General features: G+C 44.4%; 2 protein-coding genes and 1 long non-coding RNA gene across 3 annotated transcripts in view; 2 read left to right on the top strand and 1 right to left on the bottom strand.

Moving 5' to 3' along the window:
* The window catches only part of LOC309380655 (dual specificity protein phosphatase CDC14B-like), a 66459-nt gene that overhangs the window by 23289 nt on the left and 27150 nt on the right, over positions 1-16020 (top strand). The window lies entirely within an intron of this gene.
* The window catches only part of LOC309379942 (dual specificity protein phosphatase CDC14C-like), a gene marked incomplete at both ends in the record, with an annotated part of 13978 nt that continues 931 nt past the window's right edge, over positions 2974-16020 (top strand). The window contains 8 exons of the mRNA XM_081929468.1: positions 2974-3014; positions 3660-3714; positions 9562-9638; positions 12514-12580; positions 13168-13230; positions 13599-13686; positions 14254-14484; positions 15952-16016. Coding sequence (XP_081785594.1) covers positions 2974-3014; positions 3660-3714; positions 9562-9638; positions 12514-12580; positions 13168-13230; positions 13599-13686; positions 14254-14484; positions 15952-16016 — 687 coding nt within the window. The remainder of the gene's footprint in view (positions 3015-3659; positions 3715-9561; positions 9639-12513; positions 12581-13167; positions 13231-13598; positions 13687-14253; positions 14485-15951; positions 16017-16020) is intronic.
* LOC309380744 lies at positions 9709-11421 on the bottom strand. Its single transcript, XR_014173101.1, has 2 exons — positions 11284-11421; positions 9709-9926 (listed from the first exon to the last, which is right to left on the bottom strand). It is a non-coding gene; the product is annotated as an uncharacterized lncRNA (long non-coding RNA).

Here is a 16020-nt window from a genome sequence, read left to right as displayed (position 1 = left end):
TGGAATGGACCACACTTTTACCTCTGACCCTGCCCATCACAAAAGATTCTCCACAAGGGACTCCAGCTGTTAGGCTGAAGAATGTTCTCCACCCCTGGAGTAGAGGGCATGTTATTTGTGTGGGCTGTACTTTTAGTCCAAAACGTAATGGGGAGGCACCAGGTTGCGGACAACGTCCTTCTCTACAGCGTACTCTAGAATCCATTGCAATGTGCCGAACTGCTTAAATGGGCATGCAAATCTCAAAAAAGTTCTGTGCTGAAGGTAGAAAGTTGGAAAATAATTTTTCTCAACAATAATGCTCCTTCTGATATGTCCAGGCTGCACAAAGCTTAAATTGCTTTAAAAGTTTATTGAATTGTAACTTTACTTTTTTCATACCAAAGATACCTGTTGTAGACAATATGTTTTGGATCCTTCTTTCTCTAATCTTCAAAGGGATATAAGCTGCTCTGTACAGTGTGGCTTGGTTTGCAGTTTCTGAAAGTCGCATGGTGTGTCCAGAATTCTTCTCCAGCTGAGTGGAAGTTCAGCTTGAGCAGGATTCCCGTTCAAAGAGCTACGTTATTCATACCCTGTTAAGCAATGATCACACGTTGGCATGGATATGGTTCTTGATTTGTCCTGTCCAACTTAGAACAATAAACCCTGCCTACACTGGTGCATTATGCAGTTGTCACAATGTAGGAGAAGTTAGAGCTAGAAGGGGGTGTGAATGCAACTGAATGTATGGTCTTCTCCTTCCAGAGCTATCCTTGCAGTTGCTATATTGCAGGCACCCCCAAACTCAGCCCTCCAGATGTTTTGGGACTACAACTCCCATCATCCCTAGCTAACAGGACCAGTAGTCAGGGATGATGGGAATTGTAGTCCCCAAAACATCTGGAGGGCTGAGTTTGGGGGTGCCTGCTATATTGTATTCTTGAACATGGTTTCCCCATGCGATTCTTTGATTTTATTTGCCTTTAGATTTCTTAAATGTTTGGTCAATTGGTTAGATTATTTGCAAAACACATTTTGACTAATTAAAAACGTGTCTTCAATTAATTGCAACACTTTTTAAATGTTAATTACCGTATTTTTTCGCCCAATAGGACGCACTTTTTCCCCTCCAAAAATGAAGGGGAAATGTGTGTGCGTCCTATAGGGCGAATGCAGGCCTTTCCCGGCTTCCTGCAGCTCTGCGCCACCCTCCGGATCCCGGCGCAAAGCCATGCGGGGCTACGGAGGGTAGTGCAGAGCTGCCTACACTCCAGGGCTTCCTGCAGCTCTGCAACACCCTCCGGATCCCCACGCGAGGCTCCGGAGGGTGGCGCAGAGATGCCTGCATTCCGAAGCCTGGTGCGCACTGAAGAGCGTGCCCAGGCTTCGCGCACCTCTCCGCAAGCCTGGGGAGACCTGCTATCTCCCTAGGCTTGTGGATAGCAGGCTGTTCTGGGGGCTGGGCTCGGGGGAAGCTCGGGCTTCCCCCGCGCCTGCCCCGTGCCTGGGGGGGTATTTTTTTTTCTTTATTCCCCCCCCCCAAAAAAAATTAGGTGCGTCCTATGGGGCGAAAAATACGGTAATATAAAAGCTTCAGATAGCAGGTGTAATTAAAAAAAGAGGTATTCCTTCTTGACTCCTTTGGTATTCCTGCTGCAGCATATACATACACACACACACCATCTAAGACAAAACAAATCAAAACAAAAAGATTGTTTTCTTTGGGCAGGATTCAATTTATGAGTCGTGTCAGTGGAAATACAAGAGCCAGTGCTTTCGTGGCTTGCCTTGTCATATGGAAGCATTCTCAGTGTTTCCATTTTGTGGGAGTAATTATAACAAATTCAGGAAGGAGTAGCATTTGTATTCAATGTAAGAAATGTGTCATTTTACTCCTGAATCACTGCTGCCTAGTGGAGCATTGTATTCCTAAGCTGTTTTTACTGTTTAGCTTTAAACTTTTGCTTGATGTTTATAGAGGACAACTTGAACGTTTTCCGTGGGAGTGGGATTTTAACCAGAAAGTAGTAAATCTGTAGTGCTAATTGTCTAGTTGTTGTGGCTGTTCTTCTAGATATTGTGTGGTGTCCTTTACGCACAGAGAATTTGACAGTTCTCAATATGGCAAGTTTTACTGTCTTCCTATTATTGATTTCTATGACTGCAGCTGTATGAAACTAATAGTAATTGAATAGAAATTTAATAAATAAACAAACACTGTAGAGTTATCCATTTATTATCACCAGAATGTTAATGCTTTCGAGTAAAAGGAGTTACAATAAAATATTTGTTGTTGTTTTTCAATGTTTTGTAGGTGGTTATATTAACCTACTGATACCTTGACATCCCCCCTTCAAAAAAAGAAATGATATATTTCACATACCCCTGCATGAATGTATTAAATGCATTTTTAGATGTTACTCTGGGGCTGTTGATTTCAGATATATCTAAGAATAATACATAATCATGCAAGTGACTACAGCACTGCAAATAGTGCTATTCCTACAAGTTTTATTTTGGAAATAAACATAGAACCAAAGAACTGAAGGATAGTGAGAGTGTTATTGAGAAAATATTAGACATGCCTTGAAATCAGTGGTCCTTGAATGCTCCAGTGATAATTGGGTTTACAATTCAAATTACCACATATAACCTTAAGCCAAATAAGGTAAAATCTCAAATTAAGAAAACTGTTTATCATACCTGTTGTATCTAGAATGTTTTCAGAAAATGAATCTGAATGTGGTGTTCTTCATTCCATGAAGATCATGAATCATTAATGGCATTCTCATTTATGTTTTCAGTGTTTGTAGGTGATGTAGTTTCTTCTGTTTGTCTTTTCCTGTCAGGCCATTTGCTCTCTTGGATCTTTCAATAAGAGTTTCTTGTGGTATACCGTATCAAAAACTGGGTTATTTGGGGACCTGAACTTTAGAAACAGAAGAAAGAAGCATTTCAAATAATGAGTGAAAACTCAAAATAATTAATGGGATGGTTAAACAATCTGTTAGTGCCTTGAACATGATTTTTGGGTAGGTTTCATCACAAATCATCTGTATGTAATTGTGATATATATTAAATTGAGCAGCATGTGTGTGCTGCTGGAAAAGGATATGTGACAACCTTCATTGACCTGGTGCTCTTCAGATGTTTAACACCCCCATCGTCCCTGACCATTGGTCATTAAGATGGCTGGGACTGAAAGGAGCTGTAGTCTGAAACATCCTGAGGTCATCGCATTGAGGGAGGCTGATACATGAAATATTTGGTACCAGAGTAATGATGCTGTGAAATAAGACGTCATAGCTTTAGTTTTAGTTTTGCTCAGTTAAAATACCAGCCTTAAAAGGCAGAACTGCATTAGCTAGAGAGGTTTATAGTTCTTTGTTAGCAGATAGAAATATACTTTGAGATTACTTCTGAAGTGGGTGCTTTTGATCTCTATTATTTCGCCGGTTAATATCCTTTCTTCTGACTCTCTTTGTCTGTTTTAATTCAGAAATAGCTCCTGTGTTTCCTGTCCTTCTCCTTTGTCTCCTGCCTCCATCTCAGCTCTGTATCCCAAATCCTGCATTAACTTAGTAACAGTGTTTCTTTTTCTCAGGCTTGGCACTAATTATGTCCTTTTGGAGGGCTACCCTTCTTGGGTCCTACCCTCAAGAATTGCTGTAATTCAGGTCATCTCCAGGACTCATCTCTGTGTACTTTATTTTCTCATCTTCTTCCTTCAGGGTAAGCAGTTTCCTTCACCTCTTGTGTTCTTCGTTTTTTTTCCTTAATCCTTCCTAGGTTCAGTTTGCCAACTTTTCTAGATGTAACCTTATTTTAGATGGAGCTGCTGAAGCAAAATCACCACTGCTGATGTAACATTCAAATATCTAACCTTTCCATTAGTACTTCCAGTAGTACCTGAAATTAAATTTAAAATTTCTACATTAATGCATGGGGATTTGATACCAACAGGGTTTCTTGTGTATCTTGTGTTGGCTTTCATAGCCTTCTCTACATTTAAGCAAACGGGCATGTGTGTACTTGTGTCCTGTCTCTTTTCTAAAACCTGTAGTGGGTTGTGCTGGTTTTTCCCCCCTTACAATGTTTTCTTTCCCTCTAAGGATGCATATTTCACCAGTGTAGTTGTGTCTCATTTCCACAAGGAATAACATACAATCTTCTTCTTTGATCTCTGCAAGGTCTCAATGTTTGCCTTCTCCTGTGACTCTTCATTTTTATACTTACTTACAGAAGGTGTCTCTTGGTAGAGTGCAGCTGCTACTCTAGCTTCCTGGCTGCTGAGTTGCTGTTGTCTACCAAGAGGCATTAGGCAGCTGGGAGGTCAGGGCAGTGCAAACACACAGGCAGGAGTGTCAGATTGGTTCTAACAGTGGATTTGCACTGCGCTGACCTCCCCACTGTATCAACCCTCCCAGAAAGCAATAGTAACCCACTGCCAGGAAGCCAGGGTACTGGTTCTGCCCACTAGGCAAGTTGTTTCTGTAGTCTTTTTGTTATTATTGTAAACAGTTTATGAGTTATGTTTGTGCCTTGGCTTAGGAAAGTCATTTCTGCTGTATTTATTTATTTTCTGTCTTTCTGTGATGCTTTCTTTCCCGCTCTTTTGTAAAGCTGATGAAGAGTTGCTATTTAAAAAAACAAAACAAAATCTATAGAATACAAGGGCTTAAAGTTCTACTTTTTCTAAACATAAAAATATGCACTTAACTTCCACAGGTTTCTCTCTCTCGCACACTTGACCACAAGTCAACTGTTTTAACTTTAACTCAGATCAGTTGTATATTATATTTCCCCAGAATATTGCATGACTGATAGGGTATAGAAATGCCAATTCAGTTATACTTCCTGCCACAGGAGCAGATAAACAGCTACCCATTTCTTAACCATGGTTAAAGAATCTGGAATGGACCTTCCCTCTTGCACTTGAACCTCTGTGCCTGTCTATGCAATGATTCGGTATCTGTACCAATGATTTAGTGAGCAAAAGGAATACACACCGAAGCAGAGAAGGGCTGGGGCAGGGATTGTGAAGTCTGATGAACCACTCTTCATCCTTTAACCAGGGTTACAGCCAGCTAGTGATGTCTACACGGTACCTTGGGCTGAGTTTTGAAGAAAATAAAGCTATTGGTTGATGATACATTCACAAGCTTGCGCGCACTTGCATCCAGAACCATTTAAAACAAAAGCATCACCTGTTCTGAAGATTTGTAATGTTTTTACATGCTTGTGTCTGACTGGGGAAAGTAATAACGCTCAATAGGCTCATGTCAGTGGGCCATTGAATGATCTGGGAGATTGTTTTGCTGAAGTACTGTTGAAAATAAGTAGTTATGGACTCTGTGCTTGGTAGGGAGGTTGTTATTAGACTTAGAATCATATTATCATAGAATTGTAGAGTTAGAAGGGACCCCGAGGGTCATCTAGTCCAACCCCCTGCAATGTAGGAATATCATCCAAAGGATCCATGACAGATGGCCATCCAACCTCTGCTTAAAAACTGGAGTCCACTACCTCCCAAGGGAGTCTCTTCCCCTGTTGAACAGCTCCTACTGTCAGGAAGTTCTTCCTGATGTTTCGTCGGAATCTCCTTTCTTGTAACTTGAATCCATTGGTTCAGTTGACCCTGTCAGTGTTTGAAAAAGAAAAAGGTTCTGACCTCCTTTGCCTGGTCCTCAGACCCTAGCTGGCACAAAGAGTACTTTGCAGAATGCTGCTTTTACAGTGGTGCCTCGCAAGACGAAATTAATTCGTTCCGCAAGTCTTTTCGTCTTGCGAGTTTTTCGTCTTGCGAAGCACGGTTTCCCATAGGAATGCACTGAAAATCAATTAATGCGTTCCTATGGAAACCGCCTTCAGACCAGGTCCGGGGACAGTCTGTCCCCCAACCTCTTCTGAAGACTGGCGGGGGGCGAAAGTCTTTGCTTCCCCCCCGCCTGACTTCTCCGCTGTCCCGGGGCGATCTTAAAATGCTGGCGGGCGGCAGCGAAGGCTTCGCTGCCTCCCACCAGCATTTTAAAAACCCCGGGACAGCGGAGGAATTCTCCGCTGTCCGGGGCGATCTTAAAATGCTGGCGGGCGGCAGCGCTGCCGCCCGCCAGCATTTTAAAATCGCCCCGGAACAGCGGAGGAATTCTCCGCTGTCCCGGGGCGATTTAAAAGCCCCCGGGAAGGCAGGCAGGGGGGACAAAGACTTTTGCCGCCCGCCCGCCTTCAGAAGAGGTCCAGGACCTCTTCTGAAGGCTGGCGGGGGGCAAAAGTCTTTGCTCCCCCCTGCCTGCCTTCCCGGGAGAGCAGAGAAACGCAGCGCTGTTTCTCCGCTGTCCAGGACCTCTTCTGAAGGCGGGCGGGGGGCAAAAGTCTTTGCTCCCCCCGCCTGTCTTCAAAAGCCCTCCGGGATAGCGAGAAGCGCTTCCCTGCTATCCCGGACTGCTTTTAAAATGCTGGCGGTGGGGAGCAAAGCCTTTTGCCCCCCCCGGCCTTCCTGGACCTCTTCTGAAGGCCGGAGGGGGGGGGGAAGGCTTTGCTCCCCACTGCTAGCATTTAAAAGAGGTCCCCGGAGATTTCCCTATGGGCTTTCTTCTTGCGAAGCAAGCCCATAGGGAAATTCGTCTTGCGAAGCGCCTCCAAAACGGAAAACCCTTTCGTCTAGCGGGTTTTTCGTCTTGCGAGGCGTTCGTCTTGCGGGGCACCACTGTATTCTTAAAAAGTTGTCTTCTTCAACCACGACAACAGCTTTTACCCACACCAAACACAACTAGCTTTCTATCATCCAACCAACCCACACCCAACACTAACATTGGCCACTCTATATATACAGGTGCAATTTGGTGAAGGGTTGCATGAGTCATTGTAGGCCGCTGACTAATGCTGACTTAGTTCTTTTAGCATTAAAGGAACAGCGGCCAATTTTTAGCCGTGACAGACCCACTGTGGCGGGTGGAGAGGTCTGCTTCACCAACACATTTCCTGCAAAGAAGGCAGTGGGAAAGCAACAACCCAGCAGGATTGGCCCCACAATACCTGCGGACACCACCTAGTGTTGTCAGCTGATGGATAGGTGGGTGTGGCTTGTGAAGGGAAATGACCTGGCAGGCCAAGATGGACCAATGGGCTGGAGATTCCTCACCCCTGTCTTAGAGCAAGATGAGGAGACAGCTCTGGCAGATAAATCATGACTAATAATAATAAATAATTTTATTTATACCCCACCCTCCCTGGCTAGAGGTAAAATCACAGTAAAAACATAATAGGGAGAAAAGAGGGGGGGACCAATTTAAAATACAGGTTAAAATGCAATTTAAAATGCAGCCTCATTTTAAAGTAGCTGATAAATCAAGACCATAAGGGGAGGGAAGCATAAGGGTCAGACCGAGTCGAAACCAAAGGCCAGGTGGAACAGCTCTGTCTTGTAGGCCCTGTGGAAAGATGCCAAGTCCCGCAGGGCCCTAGTCTCTTGTGACAGAGCGTTCCACTATGTCGGGGCCAGTGCTGAAAAGGCCTGGCCCTAGTTGAGACCAATCTAAGCTCCTTGAGGCTCGGGACCTCCAAAGTGTTGTTATTTGTGGGCCTTAAGGTCCTCCGCGGGGCATACCAGGAGAGGCAGTCCCGTAGGCATGTGGGTCCTAGGCCGCATAGGGCTTTAAAGGTCAAAACCAGCAGCTTAAACCTGACCCTGTACTCCACCGGGAGTGACCTTAACAATTGATGTGTCCCCCATTAGAAAACTGCTTTCTTCCACTGATTCCCCCCACCCTCACCTTATTATACCATTGCTACATCCTTACGGAAGAGATGATCTTTCTTAGGACATGGTTTTAATAGGTTATCACTTATGAAGTATACCAGAACTTCCCAGCCTTACTGTCCACAGCTCTCGCCCAGCAGATGCAGGTGTACATGAATTTAGGAGGTTTTACAGCAGATGTTCCGTCCCACTTTAGCTTTTACGTAGAAGCAGCTCCCGAAGAACCCGCACATTTCTGCAATAGTATTTTACTTGTTTGTAGGACAGCATTGTGTTCAAAGCAATTTGAAGCTGCATTTCTTAAAAAGAAATTTAAGCAAGGTAGTTTTCCAAGTGCAGTGCTTCTAATTTCTAAGCCCTTGTAGTGGTGGGGTGGGGGGTCCTGTTATTCACTCCATCAGTGCATATATAGCCAGCGAAGCTCTCCTTCAAGATTAACAGTAATAGCTTGTGCTGTTGAACGTACAAGCCACTGAGAGTGTTGTGACACGATTCCAGCGCCCTACTAATCAATGTGCAGGAGGGTCCCCAAGTGCAACAATGCTCATTTCCCCCACATTTTGAAGTAACCGAATCCAGATTGCCATGTAAGCAGGGGTCCCCTCTTAAGACCAGTAACTCCAGAGACTAAAACTACCCAGCTGTGCTACTTTGTGTAGCATCTGTTCATCAAAACAGGACTTGCATGTTATTGAAACATGGCGTGTCTCTTCAGTCCATGCAATGGATAATTGTTTTGTGTACAGCCATATTGTATTGGGAATGCTAATTGGATAATCAAGAATTGCAGCTGCTGAATTATCTTTTGCCTATAATTTTATCCTTTGTTTTGTCTACTAGGAGAGCACAGTTGTTTAGGAAGGCTGATTGCAAAAATTGAATCACCTAGCATTTTTAATATTTTAAGGACTAAAAACTGGGGAGGGTGAAACTTGATAGAAGTGTGTACAGTTGCTAAACTTTGCCTATGCTGTATTTTATATTTTCATTTTTAATGAAGCATAGTTCTATAAATTTTCATTGCAAACTGTTTAGTATTTAAAATAATGTTTAAATAGGCGGTTTGAGAACAGTCACAGTTCGTGTCTTGTGCTGATGGAGGCTTAAAATAATTTGCATTTCCTGTATGACAAAGTTAGGCATATGATTCCAGAGGTTATTTGTTTACCACACTATAAAAATAAGTAGTACAGATAGGAGTCTCACCTTTGCAAGCAGGTGGAGACTGGTTGTGAGAGTCAGGCCTAGCTTATATATTGTGGATATGGTGTGGATTCCGCCAGAGTTGCCAAATCACGTGGGTGCTGTGCTCCTTGGGAAAAGCAGTTTGTGTGAATTGGCACCAACATGGTTGTACCAGTAGTAACCATAACACTGGGCTTGGGTTGCTTACATGCCAGTCTGCTGTGCAGGCAAAGTCTTCTGTAGCCAATCCTGTTAGTTTAAAAACTGACCCATTTGACGGTTCTGAAAATTTCTTGGGGCATGCTAATGGCTCATGAAGAAAACGTAGCAATGTTTTGAACTGGAACCTAATTCTGATCTGCAATTCTACTTCAATAACACTTTCTGGAGCTTGAACAGCCTTTATGTATGCAGAATGGTTATTGGTTCTATTTGCCTTTTTTCTGGCTTTGTATTGACCACCATGTTACTTTATAGCCAGTTCTCTGTATCACTGTATGCACACTATCCTTTGTCCTACTGTATGCCTTGCTTTGGGGGGTGGGAGAATTGCAGAAAATATTATCTTGTAGTTAACTTAAAAGTACCATATGAATGTTTCCTCCCCCTTTTTCTCCTCTCTCTTTCCAAAATAGATAATATATCTGAGGGAATCTCCAGAAAACATATACAGGCATTTAGTGTCTGAAAATGTGACATATCTTCCTTTCAGGTAAATGAAAGCATGTATTAAAACCACCCATCCTTTAAAAATATTCATTTTACCCTTTCTTGGCAGATGGGGCAGGGCAGGGGGAGAAACTGATCCACTGCCCATTTGGAATTCCTACCTCAGCCTTCACTAACTTAGTGCTTTCCAGATGCTGTTAGAATTCAGCTCCCATCCACCCCAAAGAATATGGTCAGTGATTAGGGAGGATGGGAGTTAAACTCCAAAACCTCTGGAGAGCACCTGATTGGTGAAGATTTTTCTAGATCTTTTTTACATGCGTGCTCAAGACTTACCGTATTTTTCACTCTATAGGACGCACTTTTTCCCTCCTAAAAAGCAAGGGAAAATGTGTGTGCGTCCTATGGAGCGAATGCAGGGGGGAGGCAGGCGGGAAAAGCCCCCAAGAGCTGCACACAAGCTCCATGCGCTATTGCGGGCTTTTCCCCAGGAGGGAGAAGGGACTGACTGGCCACATCAGTCCCTTCTCCCACCTCGTAGAAAAGCCCACAGGAGCCACACGCCCTTTAAAGAGCGTGCAGCTTCTGCGGGCTTTTGCGAGAAGTGAGGGAATTCCCCCACCTCCCAGAAAATCCAGCAGAAGATGCGCAGCCCCTTTAAAGAGCGCTGTTCACTGCTCCCAGAGCTGGGGGGGGGGGTGTCATAATTTTCCCCTTGATTTCCCCCTCTGAAAACTAGGTGCGCCCTATGGTCAGGTGCGCCCTATGGAGCGAAAAATACGCTACTACAGTGGTGCCTCGCAAGACGAAATTAATTCGTTCCGCAAGTTTTTTCGTCTTGCGAGTTTTTCGTCTTGCGAAGCACGGTTTCCCATAGGAATGCATTAAAAATCAATTAATGTGTTCCTATGGAGACCGCTTGCCAGGCTGGCGGTGCGGAGAAGGGCTTTTCTCCCCACCGCAAGCCTTCAGCACAGGTCCGAGAACAGAGGGGAAGGCGCGCAGCGCTTCTCCTCTGTTCCCGTGACTTGCGGTGGGAGGAGGGTTTTTCGTCCCCACCGCCAACATTCAGAACAGCATTCTGAATGTTGGCGGTGGGGAGGAAAGCCCTCCTCCCACCGCAAGCCTTCAAGACAGGTCCGAGAACAGAGGGGAAGGCGCGCAGCGCTTCTCCTCTGTTCCCGGGACTTGCGGTGGGAGGAGGGTTTTTCCTCCCCACCGCCAACATTCAGAACAGCATTCTGAATGTTGGCGGTGGGGAGGAAAGCCCTCCTCCCACCGCAAGCCTTCAGGACAGGTCCGGGAACAGAGGGGAAGGCGCGCAGCGCTTCTCCTCTGTTCCTGGGACTTGCGGTGGGAGGAGGGTTTTTCCTCCCCACCGCCAACATTCAGAACAGCATTCTGAATGTTGGCGGTAGGGAGGAAAACCCTCCTCCCACCGCAAGCCTTCGGAGGAGGCTGGCGATGGGGCGGAGAGCTCTCCGCCCCATCGCCAGGCTTCAGAGGAGGTCCGAGGACAGTGGGGAAGACGCGCTGCACTTCCCCGCTGTCCCTGGAGATTTCCCTATGGGCTTTCGTCTTGCGAAGGAAGCCCATAGGGAAATTCGTTTTGCGAAGCGCCTCCAAAACGGAAAACCCTTTCGTCTAGCGGGTTTTTCGTCTTGCGAGGCGTTCGTCTTGCGGGGCACCACTGTATCCTTAATCAAAAATAAACCAGGTAGGGAAGCCCAATGCAATTTGCTATGGCAAAATGTGTTAAGGAAACAATTTTTAACACTGTTGTTTAGTTACTGATCCCTAAAATATAGTTTTGTGTTTACACCAGCTGAACACTTCTCATATGATAGATTGGAGTGCTCTACATGTAGACACAAACACAGTGCAATCCTATTCATGTCAGGTAAGCTGCACTGAGTTCAGCAAAGCTCCCCTCCAATAAGTGTTTATTGGATTGCAACCACAGGCTTCAAGGTTGATGGGGGGCCAAGCTAGCTACTTACTTAAACGGCTAGTGGATTTTGCCCCCATGACAACACAGCTTCCAAGTGCAGCAATTTATTTTTCCACCTGCGGCTGACTAGTGCCTAGCATAGCAAATGAACCCAGAGCTGAGAATTCAACACACATGCAGGGCAGATCATTCCAGAAAACGAATCGAGCAGTTGGGACTTAGCTTGGCACAGGATGCTCCCCGCATGGACCTGAATACTCCTCTCATCTCATCATGGTGGTTAGCGTGAGCCTCAGTGAAGCTTGCAGCATCTGCTGGCTGGAGAGCTCTCAAGAAAGGGGCAGGTTGGCCGTGGGCAGCAAGGATGGGCAGACTCCAGCTAGTGGAGTGAGCCAGTCTGACCTCTCTGCCATTTCTCTTGCATTTGCTGTTGACCCAAGAGAGCAAGGCAACCAGCCACAACAAGATCCTTCCTTGCCATGGCACTGCACCACTGGTGTGGCTTAGGGAACCAGTGCCCATACATTGAGACCATTTGACTTTTGCTGGAAAAGCAGTAATTGTGTGCCACAAAACTAGGGAACGGTTCAAATGTCCTTTTGACAAGTATTTATCTGCTTGCTGTTAACTACAGTGGTACCTCTAGATACGAACGGGGTCCGTTCCGGAGCTCTGTTCACGTCTAGAGGTAAACATAACTAGCGGCGGCACGTCTGCGCATGTGCGTGATGTCCTTTTGAGCGTCTGCGCATGTGTAAGCTGTGAAACCCGGAAGTAACAAGCTCCGTTACTTCCGGGTTGCCGAGGAGCACAACTCAAACGCGCTCAACTCGAAGCATATTTAACCCGAGGTATGACTCTTAATAGAAATCACTAGCTAGAGTGTGTTGTAGCCAAGTCAGGAAGCCTTAAAAATTTTCCTTAGGAAAGTTGGCCAACATTGAGTTCACACTTGTGTGCCTTGCAGGGATGCTGCGTTTGGTACCTGCAGTTTTCATCTAACGCTGCTCGACTGCTTTCAGGCGGTAAATAAGGTTAGTGAAATAAATTCCATGTGATCCGGAACCCTGTATTTTGATCAGAACCTTATGGGATTCTGGACAGTTTGAAATCTGAAAGATTACTCTTCCAAAACATTGGATAATTAAGAAGAGGGGGAAATAAGCCAGATCAGAATTATGGTTTGGGTCCATAGTGAGATTAGACTGTACTTGTTTGTACGATGTCTCCCACTCCCCAAATTCTATCAGTCCCCCTCTTCTTGCAGCCTCTCATTCCAAACAATGCATCATTCAGGGTCCTCTGATCCTCAGGAGTGGGCTTTCACTGGTCAGTAAGCCAGCTGTTGTTTATTTTTATTAGCTTTGTGACGACCCAATGTGTTTTAAATAAATAAATTCCATTGTGTGAGCAGGAGTGACTGCATGGGTAGTAGTCATAAATTACACTTACACAGCAATTTCTGAGTGTTTCGCATGTATCATTTACATAAGTAAAGTTTTAGTTCAGACAATGTAGATAATATGGAATGGTAAAAGAGACACAGTAAAAGTGATCATTTACGGTCCATTCTACAAGGCTTATGTTGTTGTTTTTAAAGTTACTCTCTTGCAAATTTTAGGCTTTGCGGTATGGCTTCCTTGATTTCAATTCATTTGATGTAGATGAATATGAACACTATGAGGTAAGCATCATTCTGTTTACTGATGTCTACTTATAATTACTGCTGAGACTGTCTTTGCTTAAAATTGGCATGCATTACTTATAGCTCTTGATTTTTTCTGTTTTCAAGATAGTCTATATCTAAGTATGTGGAGTCAAGGAAAGTAAGGTAAATAACAAAAAGATGTTTCAATACACTTAAGGCTGTCGCATGACAGTGTGAGAGCATGTGGTCTATAATCCCAGATGAAATCGGAATTACACATTCTTATTCTGCAAAACCTTACATCAGCATTCCTCGTCATCCTCACTATGTTCACCGAAGCAAATGTGACTAATGTCAGGGATGCTTTAGGGATGAAGTAAACAATTCTTCTGTTTTCTTAACAGAGGGCTGAAAATGGAGACTTTAACTGGATAATACCCAAAAAATTCATTGCCTTCAGTGGCCCACACTCAAGAAGTAAAATTGAAAATGGTATGTTTAAAAGATAGAGGCACTTGCGGTGGAAACAATACATTACTCTGTTACTTATTGCGTTACCAACTATAGCAGCCATGTCCAACTTCCAAGAGACTGTGATCTACTCCCAATATAAAAAAACTGGCTGTGATCTACCCATAGTCATTGGAGGGAGGAGGGACTTATTTTAGGAGGGAAAGGCCAGAGTTGTTGAGATTTTTTTTGGGGGGGAGCTAACCATTAACTACAACACTAACAAGCACACAAAACAACAAAGCCAACTAATTTCAGCAGCAGACTAGAAATGATCGCCCTTTTGAAGCTACGTAGGAACGGGGCAGGGGGCGCAAACATTCATTATACATTGCTTTGAATCTTGTGATCTATAAGGATCCTGCGACCAGCTGCGATCTTCCTGGGATCTACCTGTCGATCGCGGCCGACCGGTTGGACATAGCTGAACTATAGAAATCAGTATTTGAAAACGGGCTGGGTTGATAGGTTTTGGTGGGGTCTTTTGGGTGGCTTGCTTGATATTTTGTTCTACACTGCCGTAAATGTTCCTTGGTTCCTTTCTTCCAGGTTACCCACATCACGCCCCCGAGGCCTATTTTCCCTACTTCAGAAGACATAATGTTACCACTATAATCCGTCTGAACAAGAGAGTGTATGATGCAAGGAGATTTAAAGATGCAGGGTTTGAGCATTATGAACTCTTCTTTGCTGATGGAAGTATACCTAATGATGCCATCATCAGAACATTCCTAAGTATTTGTGAAAACGCTGAAGGTGCTATAGCAGTTCATTGCAAAGGTACAGGAATCATGAGTTAAAGTAATTGACACTAACTTTTTGCGATAGCACTCACAGCATGCATTATTAACCATCACTTAGTTCAGCCATTAAGCAGCATTATTATTTTTTAGCAATTTGACCAAAATCACACCAGTTTCTCTTAAAAATCATTTGTACTGCAAGGATTCTGACATCTCTGTCATTAGGATGTTGGAAGTCTGCTTTTTCTTCCATCTTATCCCTATGCTGTGGCCTCTTGCTAGGTTACTACTTCCAACTTCCATGTGGAATCTTGCTAATCATACATAGTTTAGATAGAGTCTGAGAAATGGGAGCAGTGAGCCTCTAAAGATTCTGCTTTCGGCCTGTGTTCCAGTGGATTCCACTAAACTGTAACAAGCACAAATGTGAAATAAATAAGTTACCCGCATAAATGTGTAGTAAATAAAGAGCATTCTAGCAAGGCCACCTGCTACAGGTAAGCCTCATCATAAGTCACCCAGGAGGTATGAAAGTTTTTTATGGTGGAAAAGTGACAGTATGCAGCTCAAGCCTTTAGAAGTAACAATAAAGGTGAACATCCTTACAGAATAACATATGGATATATTTCAGTTTGCTTTTTTGTATATTACAAATCTGGGTATCGAAAGCTAAGCTCACTTTGAAAGATCCCTTCCAGAACAAACTTTTGGCTGCCACCTTATGTCCAGGTATGCCTTTGGTGCAGTTTAGAAAATTTTGATTACAGATACAGCGTGTTGAATCCAAACAGGTTGGAGAGCACTTCCTGAATGGGGTGAGCTGTGAGCAACTTGGGATTAGGAGGGAGCAGAGTTGTTGAAAATTGGGTACCCCCCCCCCCGCCATTTCCCCAGAGGGCCACAGGTGGCTCAGCTCAGGAGCATCTCCATACCACTGGAAGAGATTGATGAAAGCTGAGGAGCCTCATCCAGGCTTGGATCTGCTCAGGCCATTTACTGTTTAAATTTGTTTATAAAATACATCAACAGGGCACTCTGAGTTGACCACAGAGGATACTGTCAGTTACAGAAAAGAGTATTATCTCAAGCCAGAATAGGAACATAGGTAACTGCCTCATAACAAGTCTATTGGTGGATCTAGCCCAGGGCTGTCTGCTCTGACTGGCAGTGGCTTTCCAGAAGCAGAAAAAGGGCAACCTCATCATCTACATCCCGATGGATCCTATTAACTGGAAATGCTGGAGATTTAACCAGAGACCTTTTGCATGCAGAGCATGTGATGTATGACTGAGCTTATATAGTGTCGTTCCCCCCCCCCCCACACACACATACCAGATACATGGCCTGATGTGCTTGGGGTTGCTTTTTGTGAAGGCCTGGCCTAAGAAATGTAGGGCCCAAGCAATTGTGGTTTGCAGAGGGAGAATAAAGCATGATAAAGCCTGACTGAGGATATGTTTGCAAAAGCCAGAAAAAAGAACGAGCTTATTTGTGTTCCACGCAGCTGGACTTGGCAGAACTGGCACACTTATAGCCTGTTACATTATGAAGCATTACAGGATGACTGCTGCTG

This window comes from Podarcis melisellensis (assembly GCF_964234715.1).
Source record: "Podarcis melisellensis genome assembly, chromosome: 11".
Taxonomy (NCBI): Eukaryota; Metazoa; Chordata; class Lepidosauria; order Squamata; family Lacertidae; genus Podarcis; species Podarcis melisellensis.
Note: the sequence above shows the minus strand (reverse complement) of the source record. Positions and strands in the feature narration are given on the sequence as shown.